Source organism: Rhineura floridana, chromosome 16 (genome assembly GCF_030035675.1).
Source record: "Rhineura floridana isolate rRhiFlo1 chromosome 16, rRhiFlo1.hap2, whole genome shotgun sequence".
NCBI lineage: Eukaryota > Metazoa > Chordata > Lepidosauria > Squamata > Rhineuridae > Rhineura > Rhineura floridana.
Window position 1 is genome coordinate 6,422,109 of NC_084495.1, and position 26,849 is coordinate 6,448,957.

Consider the following 26,849-nt stretch of genomic DNA (forward strand, 5'->3'; position numbering starts at 1 on the left):
CAGAGATGCCAGGGATTGAGCCTGGGACCTTCTGCATGCAGGGCAGATGCTCTGCCGCTGCGCTATGGCCTTCCTTTCCCCAAGAAGCCCAATGGAAACCTGAGATGGGGGGGTGGGGTCAGGCACTTACCTTCGCTATCGGGCTGCATGAGGGCCGTGGCAAACGTGTGAGGGAAGAGGTTGGCTGCATCTCGCCTCATCCCATGGATCAAGACCGTATTTCCCTCGAAGACTGCGCCATGGATGTCTGCTTCAGTGCCAAGGCCCAAGAGATGCCACGAGACTGTTTCCCCCTTGCATACATCCAGGAGAGGCACATTGCTGAATATGAACCCATTAATGGCTTGAAGGAGGAAAAAAATGAAAGGGAGACAAAATGAAAAGACATGGATTTATTTGACTCTTCGTCCAGTTAGGGTCACAGGGTGGTTCATAATATCGTAGAAGCATTTGCAACACCATGCATAAAACCTCTCAATATCAGATGAAACCAGGAGTGTCAGTGCAGCAGCCTTCCTCAACTGCTGCCCTTTAGATATTGCTGGGCTACGACTCCCGCCACCTTTGACCATTGGCCATGCTGGCTTGGCCTGACAGAAGTTGTAGTCCAACAATACCTGGAGGATGCCAGGTTGAGGGAGGGGGGCTGCAATACAGCATCTGGCAAAAAGACAACACGGATGCCTCATGATACAGCTGGCCACTGGCCACAAGAGCCTAACAGCTTGCCCAGATGGCAGCTTCCCCCAATGACTGGCTCTTCCCCGTAGGACTAAACTGAAAAGGGAGACCGAGGGGGGGGGGAGGAAGCGTCAAAGATATATTTGAGGGAAGGGTGGGCTTGTTTCTTTTGAGCTGCCATTTAGAGCACCGTGGGGATCGGCCCAGTCCTCATCTGACGATTGCACACCTTGTATCATAGTACGGAAAATACTGCAAGAAGCATTCCTAAGATTAGTTGCAATGCAGAAATATTCAGTGGAGAGGGTTGTTTTGTTTTAAAAAATTGCACATGAGACTAAAAATAGCAACACTTTTTAAGAGAGCAGGAGACCTGATCTCCTCTCTGAAATATTGGACTGCCCTACAGATTTGTCAAAATGCAAACACAATTTGGGTGGTCTTCCACAGTCCAATCCAATTCCTGTGTATCTTGGAAGCATTTAGTAACATGTGCCTCTAAGCATATGGTGAGTGGTTGCAATACCTGCCATCTGCAAAGATGGAGAATGACATTTTTGTATGTTTGTTGGTGTTCTTCTTATTTTACTTCTTCCCTGTGTTACTACTGTTTCTACAGAGAATTTAACCTAGAAAATTATATTTCTCTCATTATTCATCCTAGAAATCTGTGTCAAATTTATTTTTATTAATTTCAAAGCCTTTTTATTGGTCAATGTCATATGATGGTGAAGACACTCTTTTGTGTTTCAAGTTGGAGGTTATGCTCCATTTCTGTTTGGGGCGCATCAACCGTTGAATCTGAAACTGCAGTTTGAAGTAAAAGCAGATGGATTACAATATATGCTGCTACTTAAACAATGACTCTAGCTGTTGGAAAAAACAACCTTGGCCTGCCCAAGATGCATGTTTTCAGCCTGCTATGCGTAAACCATCCCACTTAAGGAAAGGCGGGCATGGTCAATTAAAAACATAGAGCAACCTAGAAATTTGCTAGAATATATTGCACCTCCCACTGTTTTATCTTGTGCAAACTGAGACACTCATGTCCATTGGAAACTATTCTGCAGAACAGTCAGTGCCATTATTCCACAATTGTTTTGGAGCTTTTTTAGTGTTGCAAAGTGTTGCTGCACTTCACATATTCACAAAAACAGAAGCAAAAGAAAATGATTTACTATAGGAAACTTCACTAAAATTGCAAAATAAATCAAACATATTTAAAGTGAACTGTATCAACTGTCTTAATACTGTTGCTTCCTCCATGCTAAAACAAGACCAACACAGCACGTATTTTTTCTGTTATTTGGGCTGATTGCAGGTGTTGCCACCACTCACCATACGCTCAGAGGCACGTTACCAAATTCTTCCAACCTACACAGGAAGTAGATTGGACTGTGAAAGACCAACCCAAATTGTGTTTGCATTTTGACAAATTTGTAGGGCAGTCCAATATCTCAGAGAGGAGGTCAGGTCTCCAGCGCCTCTGGTGCATTCACTATAGTTGCCCAATTTCCCTGCTTTTTAAAGTTTGACAGAAATATCTGTTGGCTATAGGTACATTCTTACACTGCAAGGTTTTTTTGGCCTATTAGTGAATTTCCCTGCTTTTTAATCCGGGAGCTAAGAAATGGGATCCTGCCCAAGTTTGCTGAGAATGGATTGATCATTTGCATGCTTATTGAGTTCAGTGGGGTTTACTCCCCTGCAATCATGCTTAGGATAGGTGAAACTGACCTGGGGGAGGGGCAGGGAGGGGAAGAGATTGGGTGGGCGGACACTGGGCAGAGGGGAAGCCCCTTTACTTTCCAAAAGGGAAACATTGTGAACGGTATCATTCTTTTTCAGCATTTCCCCCACCTTATTATTCTACAGCAGGTACATGTAATCTCCCACCAAAATTTAAACCAAAACTGTCCCTGGCGACACCCACACCAGACCTTTATTTAACTTTAGACAGTCATGGATTCTCCCAAAGAATCCTGGGAAGTGTAGTTAGTGAAGGGTGCTGAGAGTTGCTAGGAGACACCCTGTTCCCCTCACAGAGCTTCAATCAGAGCGGCTGACTGTTAAACCACTCTGGCCACTGAAGCTCTGTCAGAGGAATAGGAGGATTCCCATGATTCTTTGGGGGAAGCCATGACTGTCTCAAGTGAAGTAAAGGTCTGGCGTGGGTGTGACCCCGATTAGGCAAGCCAAACAGCTGTGAGTTTGGCTTTTAGAACACTGACAGTGTTCTTACTGAGCATGCCTGATGTAATAATAGACTTCAATGTTAAATTTCATAAATTAATTAAAAAACAGCCAGGCATTTTTTAAACTTTTAAACTGCAGAAGATGAAGGTCAGAGTATGGGGCAAGCTCAACTATAGGATTATAGGTACTCTGTGAACGTGGCTGATTTTTAATTATTTTCAACAGATTATGAGAACTCTGACAGAAAAATGTCCAACAGGTCTGTTTTTTCTCTTTCTTTTTACACTTTGAACTCTCAGTTCTCTCTGACTGTTTTGTGTATTGCCATGAAAACTTAGAGGGTTGTTAAGCAAGCATTTCTGAGTTCAGGACTATTCGTTTTGTAAGATTTTGTTTTGAAATGAACTTATGGGAAGCATGAGAATGGCATGGGGGTATTTTCCATTTAACATTGCAGAATGCAAAAAATCCACGCAGGCTATAGTATACAGCCACTCTTGTGGCTGTATAATAAAAAAGAAACAAACAAATAATAATTGCCCAAAGTAAAAATTACAGAATGCTTATGGATAATGGAATACCCTTTGTAACTTCCAGATAACCTGTTTATGCTTCAGAGATGGAAAAGAATAAATAAATAAAAAAATAAAAAAGAGAAGAAAGCAAGGTCTTTTGTAGAACATTAGAAGCTTTCCATTTAGTACTGGACCTTCATGTAACATCTTTAAAATAAAGATGTATAACGATCTTAAAATAAATTAATTAAAGGTACAATAAATTAAAATAAATAAATAAAAAGATCTGAATGGCATGGGGTGGTATTTTCAATTTAACATTGCTGAATGCAAAAAATCCATTCTGGCTATAGTATACAGCCACTCTCGTGGCTGTATAATAATAAGAGCAGCATACAGCTCCTTTAAGCCAAACACTCTCAAACAGAGTTAGGCATGGTCAACATCTATACAAAAATACTGTGACAAAGTTCCACACAGACATAAAGTAACAAAGCTTACCCAACTTAAGCTAAATTGTCACAGACAGAAAAATATAAGAGCAGGTCCCCTTAGCTCCTTATACCAATAGACATCACACAGTCAAAATGGAATGGAGCCATCAGCTATACCGTTAGCCCTTCTTTTATGGGAATTTGCCTAGCAACAGCAAGAGGGTCAATTAGCCAATCATGGCACCTCTTGATGATGGAATGGTCAAGAAGCTCATTGCAAGGACAGGGCTACTAATTTATGGCTACTCAGGCCTCCTGACCTGTACCAGGCAGTACAGATAGATACAGCTGTCTCCCTTTTAGACCAACAAGCAGCTGGACAGTATGAGACACCCTAATTTTTCCCAGCTTAAAGCATCCCAGAAACCTACGCATGATATTCCCCATAATCCCTCCAGGCTAAACCATTTTATTTTGGCCAACCTTTTCTTGACCACAGTATCTTTTGCACTTTTCCAGCCACCCACCCTTTGTACAGGTGTGGGGTTCAAGCAGATGATTTACAGAACTGGAGGTTTAGGAAGCAAAGTGAGGCGAGGCAGAAATCCAATGGGATTGGGTGTCCGTGTGTGAGGGAATCGTGACTCCTGGGGTGCCCCATCACATTGGATCGAGCTCCATAAAGGAGAGAGCCTGTGGCAGACAAATTACTTATCAGGATCCAGAGTGGGACCTTTGGCTGGGTCTTTCCAGCCCTGTGTTTTAGTGCACCAATTGCCAATGCGGTTGCCATGGGCACACATGTGACCACAGAGGCCTTCCCTGGTGTTCACGGGGTTCCCTCCCCCACTGAAATTAGCTTTGAAAGAATCATTCTACTGTAGCCAATAGAAAAGGTTGTGGGGTGTACTTGGTGTGTGTGAAAGGGGAAGGGCCAAGCGCAGTGGCAGAGCATCTGCCTTGCATGCAGAAGGCCCCAGGTTCAATCCCTGATAGCATCTCCAGGTAGGCTTGGGAGAGACCCCTGCCTGAAGTCCTGGAGAGTCACCGCCCGTCAGTACTGAGCTAGATGGACCAATGTGTCTGACTCAGTATAAAGTTCCTATGTACGCGCAACAGCTTTCTCCTGTTTGCAAATGTGGCTGAAAAAGGTTGGCAACACCTGTTTTAGTGCTCAGGTTTTGAATAAGAAGGCCAAGCCTTCCAGCTGGAAGGGGTGGCGGTTCAGTCCTCTAAGCTGTCCTTGCATACTTGGGTGACCATCCATGCCTGTCCCAAGGATTCCTTAGCCTGTCCACCTGCCCAGAATCCAGTTTGAGAAGCCAGAACCATATTCAGCAAAAGGTAACTTGGACTTTCAGTACCAGCTTGGGTGCCTTGGTTTCTCAAAATCTCACACTACAAAGACTGTTGGGTTTGCTTGGGAACTGCCGTCTCTCAGGGCTTGCCTTGGGCTCATTCCTGGAGATTCGTTCTGTCTGATATATCTCTGGGCCTGAATCCTGCCAGCATGCCACAGTCACCTCTAGAAAGGGCCAAACAGTAGTCATTGCTTCCTCAATATGAGGACTGGAAGTGATGTTTAGGATTGTCAGATGGCATTCCTTATTGCACAGAGCGCATCCATCCAGAACATCATAGTTCTGGAGGGGTCACAGCACAGCTGCAGAATGCACAGGAAGGGTTATAGCTTAGTGGTACCTGCTTTGCATATAGAAGATCCCAAGTTCAATCCCTGCCATCCCCAAGTTGGGCTGGGAGAAACCTCTGCATGAAATACCTGGAGAGCAACTAACAGTGAGTGTAAACAGGAATGAGCTAGACAGACCAATGGCCTTCCTCTGTATAAGGCAGCTCCCCATGTCTTGGCTTCTCTTTGTATAATTAAGTACTTCTCCATACAATACATTATTAAATAATGGGATTTGATGCCTTTAATTGGGGTTAGACAAATTCATGGAGGAGACAACATCTGTTAGCCATGATGGCTATATGGAACTTCCCATTTCAGAGGAAGTCTACCCCTGAATATCTGCAGGAAGCCAGATTTTGCCTGGACATCAGGAAAAACTTCCTAACTGTTAGAGCCATACAACAATGGAATCAATTACCTAGAGAGGTGGTGGGCTCTCCGACACTGGAGGCCTTCAAGAGGCAGCTGGACAGCCATTTGTTGGGAAAGCTTTGATTTGGATTCCTGCATTGAGCAGGGGGTTGGACTTGATGGCCTTATAGGCCCCTTCCAACTCTACTATTCTATGATTCTATGAATACTGGTTGCTGGGGGGCATGAGCAGGGAAGGCTATTACCTTCAGGGCTCTTCTCCCATTTTCCAGATAGATACTATGGGAAGCAGAATGATCAATGAAGCTTTGGTCTGATCCAGCAGGACGCCTCTTATATTCTTATACTCTTGATTGGATTATCCTGAGTGAAAGTTCAGACTGGAGGTACAGAAGCATCAAATACCTATTACTTATCCCCATTATCATTTAGTCTCTTTTCCATTTATGCCAATCCCCACCCACACACATGCAGTTATTTATGCCCATCTCCACAAATTTTAGATGCAACTATTAATCGCTATGTCATCTAATGTTTAGCTGAGTCTTCATTCCCTAACCTCCAAGAGCAGGTATGTGGACGTACCATGCATCCTGTTGGACTCCTTGAAGGCTTGATCCTCAAAAGCATGGTCGTTGCTCAAGAAATATTTCAGGTTTGCATCCAGATACCAGCTTAAGTTTTCATTAAACACAGCGAACAAGAGATAGAACTCCTTATCCACACCTTTCTAGGATAATGAAAACACACAGGGTGTCAGGTTTTAAAAATAGGCAGATTCTCATGTGCCAATAATCTGTCATTTATAGACTAGCGCGCACCAAGAATGCATTTTTATTTCTTATTTTTACTGCTAAATGGTGGACTGAAAGCAAGGAAGGCAAAACACACACATGTCTGGGGATCCCCAGTTGGCAATTCCAAGAAAAAACAAAATGGAACCTGCTTAAAAACAGACGAACCACCCAACTAGATCAGACCAAGGTCCCTCTAGTCCAGAATCCTCCTCCCAGTGCTGGCCAAGTAGCTGCTTCTGGCAGCAGGGCTGGTAGCTGCTTCTGGCAGCAGGGCAGAAACACAAGAGCCCCTTCCCATCGTTTCACTCCCAGCAACTAATGCTGCAATCCTAGCCCCACTCACCTGGGGCAGGCCAAGCCCTACTGAATTCAATGGGACTTATTTCTGAGTAGACAGAGCCTTCAGATAGGGTTGGGCAAACCTGTCCAGTCTGGGCTCTCTCCGTTTCTCATTTTCCCAGTCTTAAGTTCAGCTGTCCACACTTTCGTGCTGCTTTGCGAATTTTATGTTTAAAAAAATGCTCATGAAAATTCATCAGCATTTGAGTGCAAATTTCTCCTAATATACACATTTTTGCAAGCAATTTCCCCCTACTATAATGCACTTTTGTATGCTCTTTTCACAAATGTATGCATTTTTATGCACACTTTCCCCTAACCTTTGCTTTTCTGAACACACCACTCGGCTAGAGAACTGCGCTGCAAATTTCAGAGAAGATCAAATTTCAAAGGGTAGCTGTGTTTTGGTTTGCATATTATTTCAGAAAGTATGAATTAGGGAAGCTCACCATTAAACGCAAACTGAATCAAATTTCTTCCCTATTTCTCTAGTTTTTGCATACAAATATTGTCTACCCTCAGAACTTTATTATGAGGGGACCTTGCACTTCTGAATTTGCCACTACACTACTAAATGTGTCAGTGCCCTGCTTTTGCTTTTGTTTGCCGCCCTGACCTCCTGCTGGGCTAGTTAATATGTGTTTTTTTAAATAATGTTTTTAACCCTTTTAAAAAGATGTTTTTAAAGCTTTTTAAAAAAATGTTTTTAATGTTGTTTTGTTTTCATGTATTTTAAGGTCTGTTTTTATGATGTTTTAAAGTGTTTTTAGCGCTTCTGTTTGCTGCCCTGGGCTCCTGCTGGGAGGAAGGGTGGGATATCAATCAATCAAATAAATAAATAAAATAAAGTAATAAATAAATGTGCCAGGTTGCAGGTTTATCAGGTTGGAGCATCTCATAGGTGCCCAATGCACCTTATACAGAGCCAGTTTTGTATTATTTATTTATGATGTTTATATTGGCCACCCGAGTATAAAAGTGTATTAAAAATATAATAAAAGCAAATGCAGCATAAAACATTACCAGCAGAGAGACACCTAAAAGCCAAATTCATAGTATAACTGAAAAGATAGCATACAATCAATGGGATAACATTTGAAAAAGCCTGGCACCGGAAAGACCATGAAGCTGATAGCAGGGAAGCCTCCCTGGAGAGGCAATTCCATAGTTGAGGTGCCACTGCTGCAAAGGCCCTCACCCTCTTGGTTACTTGCCTCCATTGTTCAGTGGAGGTCCTCAAACCAGGACCTCTGAAGAGGATATTAAGGTCTGGACAGATATATATATGGGAGAAGGTGGACTTTTCAGGTAACCTGTTCCCAAGGGCTTGAAAGACCAACATATTACATTCTTCATCCTCTTCATCCTCCTGCAAGTCCCCACCCACCCACCACAAACCACAGCAAATCAAGTGGAACAGAGGAATTCAGACCTTGAAGGGCTGGCAGTTTTGATGGTGGAGATGCAGCAGCCCTAACATAGTTTGGGACTCGAAAGATTACCTTCTCCAGTTCCTTCTGCTGATATCAGTCAACAGCATAACTACAGAGCAATATAACTTACCTGCTTATTCCTTTCATTGAGAGTTCCAGGTCTACAGATGAGTAAGGGGCCCACTAAGCCAGAATTGGTGTCTCTCACCGGATCCACTGCAGAAGAGTACATCCACGTCAGGCAAGGAGGGTCTGTTGCTGTGGGCCCAACATGCTGCGGGACTTTCCAGTGGTATACGAAGTTCCCAAGAGGTTTCACGGTACCCCCGTTCCTGGACAAACCTTTAACATGCAAGAAGGATCATGCTACTTGTACCTTTAGTATTAAGCCTGCATTTGCAGGCCCTTCAAAGCAGCTCAGAGGAGACAGTGCAAACCAGGGATAGCCAGCCTGGTGCCCTCCAGATATTGTTGGATTTCAGCTCCCATGAGCCTCAGCCAACATGGCCAATGATCAGGGATGATGGACACCACAGTCCAACCAATATCTGGAGAGCACCAGTTTGGCTATTCCTAGTGTAAACAGTTAGAGCCAGTGAGAGCTCTTACTGCTGATCAGTGCCATTTGATGGCCCCAAGGCCATTATGAGTGGTAGGCACACATTTTTCTAGTTCCATTTTCCAAACCATCCATAATTTTATATTCACTAACAGGAAAAAAAACCTTGCGGTTTAAGAACATACCTATAGCCAACAGACATTTCTATCAAACTTTTAAAAGCAGGGAAATTGGGCAACTATAGTGAATGTACCAGCGGAGCAGGAGACCTGACCTCCTCTCTGAGATATTGGACTGCCCTATAAATTTGTCAAAATGCAAACACAATTTGGGTTGGTCTTTCACAGTCCAATCCACTTCCTGTATAGCTTGGAAGAATCTGGTAACATGTGCCTCTGAGCTTGGGTGGGTAGACATTGGGCAGACAGGAAACTCCTTTCCTTTCCAAAAGGGAAACATTGTGAACAGTATCATTCTTTTTCAGCTTTTCCTCCACCTTTTTATTCTACAGCAGGCACATGTAGTCTCCCACCAAATTTTAAACCAAAGCTGTCCCTAGCCACATCCACACCAGACCTTTATTTCCCTTCAGACAGTCATGGCTTCTCCCAAAGAATCCTGTAAGAGTAGTTAGTGAAGGGTACTGAGAGTTGCTAGGAGATGCCCTGTTTCCCTCACAGAGCTTCAATCAGAGCAGCTGACTGTTAAAGCACTCTGGCTACCAGAGCTCTGTCAGGGGAATAGGAGTCTCCTCTCAGGCCCCTTCATAAACTATACTTCCCAGGATTCTTTGAGGGAAGCCATGACTGTCTAAAGTGAAATCAAGGTCTGGCATGGGTGTGGCCTCCTGATTAGCCAATCCAAACAGCTGTGAGTCTGGCTTTTAGAACATTGACGGTTCTTACTGAGCATGCCTGATGTAATAATAGACTTCAATGTTAAATTTCATAAATTAATTAAAAAACAGTCAGGCATTTTTTAAACTTTGAAACTGCACAAGACGGTCAGAGTATGGGGCAAGGTCAATGATAGGATTACAGGTAGTCTGTGAACATGGCTGATTTTTAATGAATTTCAACAAATTATGAGAACTCTGACAGAAAAATGTCCGACAGGGGTCTGGTTTCTCTCTCTTTTTACACTTTGAAAGCTCAATTCTCTCTGACTGCTTTGTGTATCACCATGAAAACTTAGAGGGTGTTAAGCAAGTGTTTCTGAGTTTAGGACTATTTGTAAGGTTTTGTTTTGAAATGAACTTATGGGAAGCATCAGAATGGCATGGGGGGTATTTTCAATTTATTGCGGAAAGTGAAAAACCCATACTGGCTATAGTATACAGCCACTTAATTTTTTATGAATTTGATTTGTTTGTTTTAGGTATCTATTTGCCCCCTTGTCAGAGCAGCTTGTGACAGGAATATAAGCAAAAGTAAAAATGCATACAGCGAAGTTTTTGGAGAGGGGATGAACAGAACAGCACATGATATGCCAAATGTAGGTGCACCATCCATTATTTCAGGGATAGGGAACCTCCAAGTTTGGGGAGGGTCAAGCGAAGCCCTCCAGGCCATTCTGTTTGGCCCTTGGGACTCCCCCCTGGCCACACCCTCTCCTGAGCCACAGCCTTTGCCGGCCTGCTTTGAGTGTTTCTGGCTGGCTGGAATGAGTCCCTGAACGCTGGACATGCCTCTTGCTTCCCTGGGTGGAAGATAGAGGTGGGGTGTCAGTGTGTCTGCAGAAACTAGCCTACTGTACAAATGTAACACTCAGACTTGCTGCCCTGTCCATTTTTGTCTCTGCCTCTGCCCACCAATGGCATGTGGCCCCCAGAAGATTGCCCAGAAGGTAATGTGGCCCTCAAGCTGAAAACGTTTTCCACCCCTGATGTATATAAAGGCATTATGATACTTGCCCTTTCATTGTCAATCTTTTTTGAAGTAGCCGGCGCTTTTTGTGTGTGATGGAATTCACCGGTAAGAGTACTGGCACCTCTTCTTTTGGCTGTCTATGACAACCATTTTGTGCTATTGCCCAAGGGACTCTTATCTGGCACCTCTATTTTTTTTTACCAAACAAACCCACGGGAAGTAACTGAAATTACTCTCTAGTTTCTCAGACCAAGTTATTTATCCTGGACTTACTTTAGCTAGTGCAGATCACAGTTTTTTATACAGCTAAGGTTTTTAAACTGTTCAACTTCTATGCTAAAATGAAAATGCACAAGTAAGAACAAACCATCATGGTATGGGGTTCCTTCCCATTCCTTTTCATAAAACACACCATGGGGCTGAATACTGAAAGGCCAAGAGGCCTTGTTGGCAAATGTAACCTGGATGGTATCTCCAACTTCAGCTTTGATCACTGGGCCTGCAGGGGGGGAAAGAAGAGGCAGGAAAGAGGCCTGGATGAGCTGATATCCAAAATGACTAAGAAAATGGGGGTTTTTTTGGAGGGGAGGGAGTTACCCATGGTAGTTTGTTGCAGCAAAATGAACAAGGAAGTTTGTAATACCTTAACGATTAATGCATTAAATAATGTATTAACCAAATAAATAAATAAAATTATGACCTTAAGCCCTTAACACTTTGAACTTAAATAACAGCAGCGTTGGTGTCAGATGACCTCTCTTATAGAGGAGGGAGTTCCACAAATGGGGCAGGCAGGCAAGAAGGCCCTCTCTCTAGTTGCTACTCAACTCACCTGACCTGGCACGTAAGCTCTGAGGAAGCCCTCAGCAGATGTGCACCTGAGCAGATTGGCTTGGGAAAAGGCGTTTCTTTAGATATCTGGGTCACTAGCCATTTAGGTCAGTGATGGGGAACTTGTGGCCCTCCAAATATTGTTGATTCCAACTCCCAGTAACTGGAGCCAGCATGGCCAGTGGTCAGGGATGATGGGATTTGTAGCCCAGCAACATCCGGAGGACTACAGGTTCCTCACTCCTGGTTTAAAGTTTTATAGATGCACACCAACTCTTTGAATGTGTGCATATTGAACACGCTAATTAATTAATTCCCCTTGAGGATGCACACCTTAACGTGGTGAGGGGGTTTGAGAGTGTCAAGGAAACAGAGCAATGCTTTCAAGAGTCTAGACCAAGAGGCTAGACTCCTAGCAGGGGCACCCAAGGTGGAATGGTTAAAGCTGAAACACCAGATTAAGATGCATCCAGACTCAGAGGAAGGCAATGCTAAACCACCTCTGAATGTCTCTTACCACGAAAACCCTATGAACAGAGTATCCAAAATGCAACACGAGAGAGTGCTGGACAGGGCCAGCTCCAGACATGCCGGGGCCCTTGGGCATCAGCTTTCCCTGGGCCCTGGCATGCTTGCGCATTCGCGCTTGCATGCTTGCACGTTTGCGCCACCCACACACCCACCTACCTTTCTCCTGTCTTTTACATTGGCATTAACCAAGATGGCGGCCGCAGTTTCCCTAAGGGGATGAAGCCTCCACCACCATCTCTGTTGATGGCATGCGTGCGTGCTACATCTCTGCCATCAACTAAGATGGCGGCAGGGGCTTCAGTACTTTAGGGAAGCCGCGGCTGACATCTTCATTAAGGGCAATACTAAAAGGCAGGAGACAGGTAAGTAGGGGGTGTGGCGGGGCCGCGAATCGCTGCGGATCACGGAAGGGGAGCGGAGGGGCCGCTGAGGGCCCCTGTTACCCTGTAGCTCCAGGGGCCCTCGGGCCAGTGCCCCACCTGGCCACCCTTTAGAACCAGCCCTGGTGCTGGAAGATGAGACCCCCAGGTCAGAAGGCACTCACCAAGCTACTGGGGAAGAACAAAGGACAAGTACGAGTAGCGCTGCAACTGGGTCAAAGCCGAAAGGAAGCCCAGAGGCTGATGCACACACATGCGAGTCTGGAGTTGTACGACACACACAATAGGAACATGGAATGTAAGAAGCACAAACCAGGGGAAATTAGAAATTGTCAAGCAAGAAATGGAAGGTATCAACATTACAATACTTGGTGTGAGTGAATTAAAATGGACGGGAATGGGACATTTTCAATCAGACAACTACAAAATATTTCATGCAGGAAATGAGAAATTAAGAAGAAATGGGGTTGCTTTAATTGTGAGAAGTGTTGTAGCAAAAGCAATTAGGAGCTATTAACGCAAGGTCTGAGTGAGTGATATCAATGAGATTAAACGGGAAACCTATTAACACAACCATCATCCAAGTTATGCTCCAACAGCAAACACAGAAGAAGATGAATTGGAGAGATTTTACGCAGAAGTACAGGAGGAAATTGATCACACACCAAAACAAGATGTGATGATAATCATGGGGGGCTGGAATGCGAAAGTAGGGAACAGAGAAGAACTAGGAATTGTGGGGAAATGGGGCTTGGAGACAGAAATGAAGCGGGAGAAAGACTTATTGAATTCTGTGAAGCCAATAATTTCTTGCCAACACATTTTTTGAGCAACCAAAAACATGACTGTACATGTGGACATCACCAAATGGTCAGTATAGGAATCAAATTGATTATATAATTGGTAGCAGAAGATGGAGAAGTTCCATACTTTCTGCAAAAACAAGACCAGGAGCAGTCTGCAGTACAGATCATGAACTGGTCGTATCGAAAATCAGAGTAAAGCTAAAGAACAACAACAAAGCAATCATAATGCCAAAATATAATTTAAATAACATCCCAGAAGAATATAAAGATCAAATAAGGAAGAGGTTTGAGGCGTTAAACTTGGTTGAGAGAGAACCAGAAGAACTATGGATTGAAGTCAGAGACATTATCAGGGAAGAATGCAAAAAGACAATACCTCTTGTTAAAAAGAGAGAAAGACCTCAATGGATGACTGAAGAAACTCTTAAAATGGTTAAAGAGAGAAGAAAAGCAAAAGCAAAAGGAGATAGAAACACGGTCAGAACAATAAATGCAACAATACAGCAACTAGTACGTAGGGACAAAGAGAACTATTACAATAGTTATTGTATAGAAATAGAAGAGGACAACAAAAAGGGTAAAACAAGAGCCCTATTCCAAAAGATTAGAGTAATGAAAGGGAAATTTAAACCAAGAGTAGGGATGTTGAATAATCAACAGGGGAACACACTGACTGACCGAGATGAAATAAAAGAAAGATGGAAGCAATACACTGAAGAACTCTATAAAAGAGATGCCAGGATGACAGATTCATTCATGAAGGAACCGTATGATGAAGAACCAGAAATTATAGAATGTGAGGTGAAAGCTGTTCTGAAAATACTTGGAAGAAACAAATCACCAGGAACAGATGGCATGCCAATAGAGCTGCTACAAGCTACTGAGAATGCATCAGTCCAAATTTTGACAAAAATTTGTCAAGAAATATGGAAAACTAAACAATGGCCCACAGACTGGAAGCATTCAATATACCCAATTCCAAAGAAAGAGGATCCCAGGGAATGCAGTAATTATTGAACTATTGCCTTAATATCCCATGTAAGTAAAGTAATGCTCAAGATTCTACAACAAAGGCTCTTACCATATATGCAGCAAGAAATGCCAGATGTCCAAGCTGGATTTAGAAAGGGAAGAGGCACCAGAGATCATATCGCAAACATACGTTGGATAATGGAACGGACCAAGGAATTTCAGAAGAAAATCACCCTGTGCTTTATAGATTACAGCAAAGCCTTTGACTGTGTAGATCATGAAAAACTTTGGAATGCTTTTAAGGAAATGGGGGTGCCACAGCATCTGATTGTCCTGATGCGCAACCTATACTCAGGACAAGAGGCTACTGTAAGGACAGAATATGGAGAAACTGATTGGTTCCCAATCGGAAAGGGTGTGAGACGGGTGTATTTTATCACCCTATTTATCTAATCTATACACAGAAGATATCATACGGAAAGTAGGATTGGACCAAGAGGAAGGAGGTGTGAAAACTGGAGGGAGAAATATCAATAATTTAAGATATGCAGATGATAGCATACTACTAGCAGAAACCAGTAATGATTTAAAATGAATGCTGATGAAAGTTAAAGAGGAAAGCACAAAAGCAGGACTACAGCTGAACGTCAAAAAGACTAAAGTAATGACAACAGATTTATGCAACTTTAAAGTTGACAATGAAGACATTGAACTTGTCAAGGATTATGAATACCTTGGCACAGTCATTAACCAAAATGGAGACACTAGTCAAGAAATCAGAAGAAGGCTAGGACTGAACACTAAAGTCAGGATCATTCAGGCCATGGTATTCCCGATCTCTATGTATGGATGTGAAAGTTGGACAGTGAAAAAAGCGGGTAAGAGAAAAATCAACGCATTTGAAATGTGGTGTTGTAGGAGAGCTTTGCAGATATCATGGACTGCAAAAAAGACAAATAATTGGGTGTTAGAACAAATTAAACCACAACTATCATTAGAAGCTAAAATGATGAAACAGAGGTTATCATACTTTGGACACATCATGAGAAGACATGATTCACTAGAAAAGACAATAATGCTGGGTAGAACACAAGGGAGTAGAAAAAGAGGAAGGCCAAACAAGAGATGGATTGATTCCATAAAGGAAGCCACAGACCTGAACTTATAAGATCTGAACAGGGTGGTTCATGACAGATAGTGTTGGAGGTTGCTGATCCATAGGGTCGCCATAACTCGTAGTCGACTTGAAGGCACATAACAACAACAATTAATGGCTACCTCTTATACGTCTGCAGTCACTGCTGGTGTGGAAACTCATTTGGTGGGCAGTTTGTCCTGTGTGTGGTGATGTTTTGGTGAGTGGTCCCAATCCACCTTGCTCCCCACCTGAGCACAACTTAGCCATTTGGTTTCCAGTAGCCCAAACAGTATGAGGGCACCTATTTCCACTGATGACTTCATGCTGAAGGCACCTCCTTATCAGAATGTTGATAATAGCTGGACTTCCGGGAAGGGTGACTTCGCTTGTGCCTGCTTTTGGGACGGGCTCCCGCCTCAAAAGAAGCTTATTCAGATATAAATCAGTCAGAACATTTTTTTTTTTGACTGATGAAATTTCTCCCGGGCAGGGAGAAACGTAGAGATCAACCTCAAAGCCTGTTTTTGTTGGGAGGACTGGATTTCATTAATTTATGAGATAAGGTCCAGCCAACAATGCCGGACGGACTTCCTAACAAGCTCTATCTGCTTAAGCGATACGTTTATCTTTTCTTGAAAGAGAGAACGGACTAACAGGCAAGCACCCTTCTTTCTATTATTTTTTTTACTTGGTTTAAATTGTTGCAGCAAAAGGAGATTTGTCAGATTGATCGGCTTTGGACAACTTCTGGGTGAGATATAGCTCTTCTCTGTTATTCACGAAATTAACAGCTTATCTCTGTTTCTGTCGCAAAAAGCTGTCCTGGAAGTGCATTCTAAAGATAATAAACAGAAGAGAGATTTCTATTCCTGATTTCTATTCCGAGGAATATTATATTGTCTGGGACTATTCTCTTTTTGGTCTATTTTATTTTGACGAATCTGCTTCTTCACGACGCCACTAACTGTTTTGATGCTGGGAACTAAATTTATTTTGCATTCTTGAATATAGAGAGATAAGGCAGGTTGCTCTGTTTATACTGTGATGTCATCAAGCCTGGAATATTAACCCAATTGTTGCTGAAATAAGAAGTAGTTCTTCTTTATTTTTGTTTTGTTTTGTTTTTGTGGTTTTAAAAATGGCAATCAAGAAAGTGGCTGAGAATCTGGAAGTAATTATGTTTCAGAAAATAATGGATGAGATTGAGATAACAAAACAAACCCTGCGACAGGGTAGTAAGGAGCTGAAAATTGAACTGAGCAAAATGACGCAGGAGTTTAAAGAAATAGGGGACCCTGTGAGAGAGGAGAATGAGATCAGAGATGAGAAAAGAAAAAATAAAGGGAAGATACAAGCCCTGGAGATTGGAACAAATGTGGAATTGGAAAAAGATCTGGAGTTTATGGATTTTAGAAATAAAATCTACTGTTTGGAATTTAACGTTATCTCTGAAGAAATTAATGAAGATATTAGAGATAAAGTTATCAATGGCTTGGATAATCTTCTGGACTGGAATGATGTGATGGAGCTTGATATAGAGAAAATCTATGGAATTAACTGCAGTCATGTGACAATGGAAAAACTCTCAAGAGATGAGCCAGTGCATTTTCTAAAAAAGAAGAACACAGATATGAATTTACAACAATGTTTCAGCAACTTATTCAGAATGGATGGCAAGAAAATATTTGGGATAGAGGAAATTCCCATCAGACTCTTATTATATGACTATGGCTACAACAGCAAGATTATTATGGAATACTGATAATGGAAGATTGGACACTGAAATTACTGGACTTAACAGGACTATTGAAGATGGAAGATGGAACTAATAGGGATAATGGAATAATGGCTATTGAAATTATTGGACCTAACAGATTCTGATGAGATGGATTAATCGAAATGTTTATTTGGACTATGATTATGACAATAAGATTATTATAATTATTAACGAGATGGATTAATTGACATGTTTATTTGGAGAAAAATTGATAGATATATTTCTTAAAGAATTGAAACCTCTCTTTGACTTTTTGTGGAAAGAATAAAGTAATGTTTATGAGATTTGATGATTAATTAAGATAACTACTGGAGGAAAGTGATTTTATAATATGATTTAAGAGACAGGATTGTTATATATTGTAGACCTATAACTGATTTGATATGTGACAAATGGGAAGTCAACATTTTATTTTTTTTTGTTTAATCATTTTTGTTTTGTTTTGTTTTTTGTCTTTGAATGTTTTATAATTTTGTTTTCTATGTTTTATGAAAATTTGAATAAAAATTATTGTAAAAAAAAAAAAAAAAAGAATGTTGATAATAGCTAAACATCAGTCTTGTGCATGACTTCTACAGTAAAACACAAAAAGATGGATAGGAATGTGTTCGTGTGTCCCCACAAAAAAGGTTGAGGCCTCCATTTTGCCCATAGTAAAACACAGTACCTAGGGACTGGGAACTTTGGCTTTTTTGCACTTGCACGCTCCTGGCGGAAAAAAAAAACTTTTAGAAAAGATGTGTGTGCGCAGTTACAGAAATACTTACATGGATGCCCAGAACAGGGAAAGGTAGTGGAGGGAGAGGAGCAGTAGTGATTGGGGAGGGGGGAAATCAGAAAACATTCCACCAACTGCTATCCCATTGCTGTGGACAGGAAACAGCATAATACCTATGAAAAATCTAAGACTGAAAAACAGTGTGTGTGTGTATGGTCTCATGCCAATGGTGCAGACAGAAAAATTGGATCTGAACAATTTGTTTGTGACATAAAGCCCCCGTGTGAAGGAAGCAGCCTCAGTGATCACACACAGATTGTGGAACTCTCTGCATGCCTAATGGCAATTGATCCCTCCTTGATTATTTTCCATGGCCTCATGAAGACATTTTTATGCTGGTAGGCACTTCATATTTTGGGCTGCAGATGTTTTCAGGTTTTTGTGATGCTGCATTGATCTGCTGTCTCTGTCAAGAATGCCTGGTTTGTTAAGGTTGTTAATTAAAATGGTTCTGTGGCAAGGAATTGTGTGTGCGCGTGGGGGGGACATCTTGCCTGAATTAGGGCCTCTAGAAGGCCATGAGACTGTCAGTTCCCACAGCTGAATCCAATTAATTAGGCAGTGAGTAAGAACACCTGCTTATCAGCCTAAGACTGGTACCTCAAGGCCACAAGCCTGGGAAAGTTGGAGAAGCTCACAACCGTTAGCCGTGAAAGCTTTGGAAGATTTTATCATCAGAAACCCCCAATTGGGTAATTGATTCCTGGCTATTGCTGGGCTTTCCCCCCATGTTCCTTGGTGCTACCTGATGTTGGGGTTCTATCTTCAATCCAGGCTATACATCTCTGGGGGAGATATAGAACTCAACCCTGGTAAGGGAGGCACAGGTTGTGCCTGGCTGGGAATAATTGCCCTGGGCTTGGGAGTTAACCTCCTGATGAGAATTCCTTACAGTCTCCATTTCCCATTTCTTAAAACATTTATAATTGATGCAAGCTGTCTTGGATGTCTCTTTTGAGACAGACAGTGTGGGATACAAAACTTCGAAATAAATAAATAAACTTTCCAAGGTGCCTCTCAAAATTAGTTGCTCATTCCTGCTGGACAGCAGTAGCGTAGTGGCAAATTCAGAAGTGCAGGGTCCCTACATATTAATCATAGTCATGCCCTTCCTCACTTTTTTTTTTGGTGTGGGGTTGAGAATGAGATCCTTGTTAATACCTAGGAGCCAATCAGCATGGAAGATGAGAGTGTTAGCACTGATAAGAGTCTTCTCAGTGTTTGACTCTTGTCCTTTTACTCTGATTGGCTCCAATCAGCAGAAAAGGAAGCATGTTCCTTTTCTGGGGAGAGTGTTCTTGCACTCGGGTCCTGCTTGCGGGCTTCCCCCAGGCACCTGGTTGGCCACTGTGAGAACAGAATGCTGGACTAGATGGGCCACTGGCCTGATCCAGCAGGCTCTTCTTATGTTCTTATGTTCTTATGTTAGAAGACTCTTCTCAGTGGCCAACACACTCCCCTTTCATGCTGATTGACTTGTAGGATGCTGGAGATATAGCCGTCTAAGACCCGCTGAGACCCTGCACGGCTGCACCCCTGCTGGACAGGAAATTCAATTTTGATGTATTACCCAGTATCCCAAGATGTTTCTCTTCTTCTGTTCTCTCTTTCTCCACCCGAAAAGTTCCATCCATATATTCAATATATTTGGCCTTCCAGTATGTTCCCCCAATCCGCGTGGAAGTTTGCTTGAAAAATTGCTCTGAAAAACTAAACACAAACAAGCAAACGTGATTCTAGAACACACAACAACAGTCAAATCTTTAAATTTGGCAGCTTTTGTTTTTTAAAAAAGGGTGCACTGTTGCTTTTGCAAACCCAGCTGTGTCGGAGACTGTAGTAGTTTTCATGCTGTTCTATGCAAGAGACTCGGCAAACCGAAAGGATTATTTATTCATTTATTTCTGTATTTGATTTATATCCCGCCCTTCCTCCCAGCAGGAGCCCAGGGCAGCAAACAAAAGCATTAAAAACCTTTTAAAACATGATAAAAACAGACTTTAGAATACATTAAAACAAACACCTTTAAAAACATTTTTTTTAAAAAAAAGCTTTGAAGACATCTTTAAAAAAAAGATTAAAAACATATTTTTTAAAAAAAAAGGTTTAAAAGCACATTAAAAAGCAATTCCAACACAGAAGCAGATTGGGATAATGTCCTGTAAATTTCTCAAATCAGATTGGTTTAACTGAAACAAAGCTGAAGATATGCAGTAATGCCATATAGCCCCTGAATAAATGTGGACTCATTGCTGTTTTTAACTGTTGTTTTATGGTTTGCACTTTGGAAGAGAATATATTTTAAATTGTTATTCAATGTGCTATTTTTCTATGTCGGCTTGACAATGTTTCATTATAAACGTGGGGTATATCTTTTAAATATACAAATAGGTGCCCTGGGACTTTTTTGAGAGGAAGGGTTGGGTTTGTTTTTGTAATAATAATAAATTCACAATAATAAAGTACAGGCGGGCCCCGTTTATACGGCAGGTTCCGTTCCGGACTGCCACCGTAAAGCGGAAATCACCATAAAAATAGCCATGGACGGTTTGCCCATTTCACCCAAATCAAGAGAACACCAGCTTTGAATGAAGGAGCCCTGAGAATGGCAGTGAAGCTGGTGAAGGCCCTGGTCGCACTGTGGAATACGGAAATGACCCGGGCTATTGACACGATCGCTCCCGCGCGCCCCCTCCGGTGTAGAGCTCATACCACTCCGTGGTATACCCCGGAGCTGAGAGCGATGAAACATGAGAGGAGGAGGCTGGAGTGCAGATGGAGGAAAACTCCCAGTGGATACAATCATGCCTTGGTAAGTGCCACCAATAAGTTGTATACAAAAGCGGTAAGGACAGCAAAGAAGCTTTATTTTGCTGCCTCTATTAGATCATCCCTATGCCGCCCAGCGGAGCTTTTTAAAGTCGTGCATGGGCTCTTACACTCTGGCCCCCACGATACTATGGAAACATCGGAAGCCCGCTGCAACGAAATTGCTGGACACTTTCAAGATAAGATCGCATGTATCCGCAGGGACCTTGACTCCGATGTTGCGACAGATGAATCCATTGAAGTGTCCGGAGCACGGCCTTGTCCTTCATTATTGGATGAGTTTCAGTTGGTGCAGCTCGAGGAAGCGAACAAGGTGCTTGGAATGGTTCGGGCAACCACGTCTGTTCTGGATCCTTGCCCATCTTGGCTAGTGAAAGCTAGCAGGGCTGGGACCACTGGTTGGGCCAAGGAAGTGGTTAATGCCTCCTTGAGGGAGGGAGTAGTCCCTGGTAGCCTCAAGGAGGCAGTAGTGAGACCTCTTTTAAAGAAACCCTCCTTGGACCCAGATAACTTGAACAACTATAGACCGGTGGCAAATGTCCCTTTTTTGGGCAAGGTTTTGGAACGGGTGGTTGCCGGCCAGCTCCAGGCGCTCTTGGATGAAACCAATTATCTAGATCCGTTTCAATCCGGTTTTAGGCCCGGTTTTGGCACCGAAACAGCCTTGGTCGCCCTGTATGATGACCTTTGTCGGGAGAGGGACAGGGGGAGTGTGACTCTGTTGATTCTCCTTGATCTCTCAGCGGCGTTTGATACCATCGACCATGGTATCCTTCTGGGGAGACTCGCGGAGTTGGGTGTCAGGGGCACTGCTTGGCAGTGGTTCCGCTCCTACTTCGCGGACCGTCACCAGAAGGTAGTGCTTGGGGAACATCACTCGACACCATGGACTCTCCATTGTGGAGTCCCTCAGGGGTCGGTCTTGTCCCCCATGCTTTTCAACATCTACATGCAGCCGCTGGGTGCGGTCATCAGGAGTTTTGGAGTGCATTGCCATCAATATGCTGATGACACGCAGCTCTATTTCTCCTTTTCATCTTCTTCAGGTGAGTCTGTTGATGTGCTGAACCGTTGCCTGACCGCGATAATGGACTGGATGAGAGCTAATAAACTGAGACTCAATCCAGACAAGACCGAGACACTGCTGGTGAACGCCTTCCCTGCCCAGATGGTGGATGTTCACCCTGTTCTGGATGGGGTTACACTCCCCCTGAAAGAACAGGTACGTAGTTTGGGGGTTCTTTTCGATTCTTCCTTGTCTCTCGAGGCCCAAGTGGCCTCGGTGGCACGGAATGCATTTTACCATCTTCGTCTGGTAGCCCAACTACGCCCCTATCTGGACAGGGATGACCTCGCCTCCGTTGTTCATGCTCTGGTAACTTCAAGATTGGATTACTGTAATGCGCTCTACGTAGGGCTGCCCTTGAAGACAGGTCGGAAGCTTCAGCTGGTGCAGAACGCGGCTGCCAGACTATTGACGAGGACCAGTCGGTCTTCGCATATAACACCTATTCTGGCGCGTCTGCACTGGCTCCCTATTTGCTTCCGGGCGAGATTCAAGGTGCTGGTTTTGACCTATAAAGCCTTACACGGCGTGGGACCTCAATACCTTGTGGAACGCCTCTCTCGCTATGAACCTACCCGTTCACTTCGTTCAGAATCTAAGGCCCTCCTCCGGGTACCAGCTCATCGGGAAGCCCGGAGGGTGGTTACTAGATCTAGGGCCTTTTCTGTGGTGGCCCCTGAGTTGTGGAACAGCCTCCCCGAAGAGGTACGCCTGGCGCCTACACTTCTATCTTTCCGGCGCCAGGTAAAGACCTTTTTATGCTCCCAGGCATTTTAATCTTTTAATTTTCTTAATCTTTCTACTTTTAACATGTATCCTTCTTAATTTGTGTTGTATTTCGTTTTTGTTGTGCTTTCTGTTGTTTGTTTGTACATGTTTTTGTGATTTTTTACTATGATATATTGTATTTTATCTTGTTTGTTCACCGCCCTGAGAGCTATTCTGCTAAGGGCGGTATATACATTGAAATAATAAAATAAATTGAAATAATAAAATAAATAAAAGTGCAGCTGTTCAGTAACTGCAAAAAAACCAAACAACTGCCAAACAGTTTGGGATCAGGAAGAGATGAATAGAGTACAGACCTGAAATTGGGATGCAGAGCCACCCAGCCTGTTTCCTGCAGCTGAGCTCACAGCAAGGGCTCTGGGCTGCAGCAGGCTTTACTTATACTCCTCACTCACTCTGGGAAACTACTCCAGAAGATTGCAAAAGATTTGTGTTTACAAAGATATGTGTGTGCATTTCTCGGTATGGAAATGCAAAGCATTGTTGAGGGCTTTTGGCCCTGAAGATCTACCCCCGCCATTGTTAATATTTCATTGCAGTTTTGATTTTCCATTTGTAGTTCTTTTGCTGCTGAGCATTCACCACTACTCTCCTTTATTTTTGTTCCCCTTCTTGCTTCTGTAGCCCAGTGAACTGTGATCTAATATGTCGCCTGAGGCACGAACTCACCAAATGGACATTGGCAAGTCACTATTTCTTATCCCTTTTGTTCTCGTTACTGATTACTGAGATAATGTATTTTTTAAAGTTTCTTTTTTTTAAAAAAAGAAGAGGAAATCCTACAAGAAGGAAACTAGCAGAGTAGGGGGAGAAAGTTTGTAGCACAAACCTCTTTCTGCTATGCTACCTTTCTACTTGCAGGGAACTGTGTTTTTTCTTTTACATAGGGAAGCATTAAAAATGACATCCCCCCTCTCTGTCTGACATCACACAGCCTGTTCTGTCCTCTCAGGAGTCTACAAACTCCTTATCACTAAATTTGGCTTCATGGGTAGATCCAGTCTATAATGAATGACTGCTTTCCTGGGTCAGACCATGAAGGTTTACCTAGTCCAGGGTTTTGTTTAGAAGCAAGATGCGTTTGGGAAGCTCACACAGTGCATAAATTATGGGATTCTCTCCTAGACAAGGTAGTGATGGCCACCAACTTAGATGGCTTTAAAAGAGGATTAGGCAAGTTCACGGAGGATAAGGCTATCCATGGCTACTAGCCACAATGGGTATGGTCTACCCCAGCCTTTCCCAACTAGTGGGCCACCAGATGTTGTTGGACCACAATTCCATCTTTCCTGACCATTGGCAATGCTGGCTGAGGCTGATGGGAGTTGTGGTCCAACAACAACTGGTGGCCCACTAGTTGGGAAAGGCTGGTCTACCTCCACTGTTGGAGGCAGTCTGTCTCTGTACACCAATTTCTGGGAAGTGCAAGGGGTGGGGGCGAGCGCTGTTACACTCAAGTCATGTCTGTGGGCTTCCCATAGGCACAGGATGCTGGACTAGATGGACCTATGGTCTAATCCAGTGGTTCTCAAACTTTTTTGGTTCACGGCGCACTGTAAAACATATAAAAATTTTCTGGTGCACTTCATGTACAAAATTAAAAATATATTAATATATTTTAAACTATGAATAAAAATAACTTAAAGTTTACAAATGGGTTTCTTCTCATTTTTAAAATATACTTTCATAATATTCGTGGTACACCTAGTCACCTCTTGCGGCGCACCAGTGTGCTACGGCGCACTGTTTGAGAATCACTGGTCTAATCCATCAGGGCTTTTCATGATGCTGATGGGCTGTCCCATTGCTTGTCCCCAGCATGTGACTGAGCAGCAGACTGCTCCTGTACATGAAAGTTCCACAGACTGAGTGGCCTCTCCTCCTCCCCCACCATTGATCTGTCTAATTTTGTTTTACTTTCACTTAAACTGGTACCCATCCACCCACGTCTCGTGTCAGTGAATGACAGAAGTTTAAATACTTAGGTGTTGGGTGGAGATTTCCTTTGCCTTGGCACAGTCCTGAAATGGCTATGATCATTTTTGCTGGGTGTCCCTGACTTCTTATCTTGCAGGAAGGAGAAGAGAATTCTGTATGTGCAGCATAACAGGTAACAGCCGTTGGGCTCCCTACAATAAAGCAAAATAAAGCAGAAAGCACCTGCCACCTTGTGTAAGTTGAGGGATTTGCTGCGTTCCTAAGAACAGCACAGTTGTACTCGCTTCCCGACCAGGCAGAGGGTGGCCAGGGAGATACCCGGAGGAGTTTTTAAGGGAGTTGACAGGGGTGTAACACACCCAGAGCGGCTTATGTTGACTACTCATTTTTTTTCACACCTCTGATGCTTGGAAAGCCGGTTTTGAATGCAGCATAGCAGCAGTAGCCCTTTTGCTTACCTCAGAAAAGTGTTTCAGAATTTGTCAGACAGTTGCAGAATCACAGCTAGGTGTGGCTCAGGAAATGGGTGCTGAGGCCCCTACTTCCACCCTGGAAACAGCACCAGGGGAGGGGAGGAACCTGAGCCCCCCAAAAGGGTGTGGCCCGGTCAGCGGGGGTGGGAAACACAAGCAGGTGCTACCTAGCTAATAAGGTACGTTGGTTTCTTAGGATGCTATTACTAGTGACAAGGTTGGAGGTTTTTTTTAAAATGTACCTAGTGTTTTGCTTCCTGAGGAAGCACAACAAATCATATTACTTCACCTTCCAGTATCTAACTGATTTCTGAATTCAGCAAACTGCAGGGGCCACCCTGTCCAGATATTCCGCTAACATCACAAGTCAGTCTTCCAGATGTTTCGAATGAGAGCTCCTGTCAGCCCAGGTCCAAAACCCCTTCAGGGCACTGAGCTGCGGGTGGCTGTGCCAGAGAGTTTAAGGCAGTCTAAGAATGAACTGGTGCTGCCTGCATACAGATGCTCCCTGCTCCCCTCCCCCTGCTGGCTTTGTTCTCTAGTTCTTCTTTGGACCTCAGCCTTTGCACTGGCATAGATTTTTTTCTTAGCAGCGCAGTTAATGTCTTTCTGCCATATCTGGAAGGCTTTCCTTTTCTTGTCAATGATATGTTCAATCTCACTATCATTCTCAACAAACCAGTCCTTACGCTTCTTAGTTTGGTATCCGTGGCCTCCTTTTACCAGCTTTTTATCTCCTTTTGGTTAATGACTGTGCCAAGGTATTCATAATCCTTGACAAGTTCAATGTCATTGTCAACTGTAAAGTTACATAAATCTTCTGTTGTCATTACTTTACTCTTCTTGACGTTCAGCTGTAGTCCTGTTTTTGTTCTTTCCTCTTTAACTCTCATCAGCATTTGTTTTAAATCATTACTGGTTTCTGCTAGTAGTATGGTATCGTCTGCATATCTTAAATTATTTATATTTCTCCCTCCAGTTTTCACACCTCCTTCATCTTGGTCCAGTCCTGCTTTCCGTACGATATGTTCTGCATACAGATTAAACAAATAGGGTTATAAAATACACCCCTGTCTCACACCCTTACAGTAGCCTCTTGTGCAGAGTTTAGGTTGCGCATCAGGACAATCAGATGCTGTGGCGTCCCCATTTCTTTTAAAGCATTCCATAGTTTTTCATGATCTATACAGTCAAAGGCTTTGCTGTAGTCTATAAAGCACAGGGTGATTTTCTTCTGAAATTCCTTGGTCCGTTCCATTATCCAACGTATGTTTGTGATATGATCTCTGGTGCCTCTTCCCTTTCTAAATCCAGCTTGGACATCTGGCATTTCTCGCTCCATATATGGTAAGAGCCTTTGTTGTAGAAACTTGAGCATTACTTTACTTGCATGGGATATTAAGGCAATAGTTCGATAATTACTGCATTCCCTAGGATCCCCTTTCTTTGGAATTGGGATGTATATGGAACGCTTCCAGTATGTAATTGGGATGTATATGGAATGCTTCCAGTCTGTTTTCTGTGTTTCTGTTTGCTGCCCTGGGCTCCTGCTGGGAGGAAGAGCGGATATAAATCAAATAATAAATAAATAAAATAGTTTGTTCACATGCTGCAATAATGGATGTCTTCAGTTTAATCCAGTGTTCCTCGACAT

At 43.0% G+C, this 26,849-nt stretch overlaps 1 protein-coding gene across 4 annotated transcripts in view; it reads right to left on the reverse strand.

Annotated features, from left to right (window-relative positions):
- Window positions 1–26,849, reverse strand: part of LOC133371517 (hephaestin-like) — an 82,972-nt gene that overhangs the window by 28,051 nt on the left and 28,072 nt on the right. For all 4 annotated transcript variants that reach the window (XM_061599053.1, XM_061599054.1, XM_061599051.1 and 1 more), the window contains 5 exons: window positions 19,671–19,810; window positions 11,255–11,386; window positions 8,591–8,802; window positions 6,477–6,621; window positions 131–343 (listed from right to left, as the gene is read on the reverse strand). In XM_061599053.1, coding sequence (XP_061455037.1) covers window positions 131–343; window positions 6,477–6,621; window positions 8,591–8,802; window positions 11,255–11,386; window positions 19,671–19,810 — 842 coding nt within the window. The remainder of the gene's footprint in view (window positions 1–130; window positions 344–6,476; window positions 6,622–8,590; window positions 8,803–11,254; window positions 11,387–19,670; window positions 19,811–26,849) is intronic.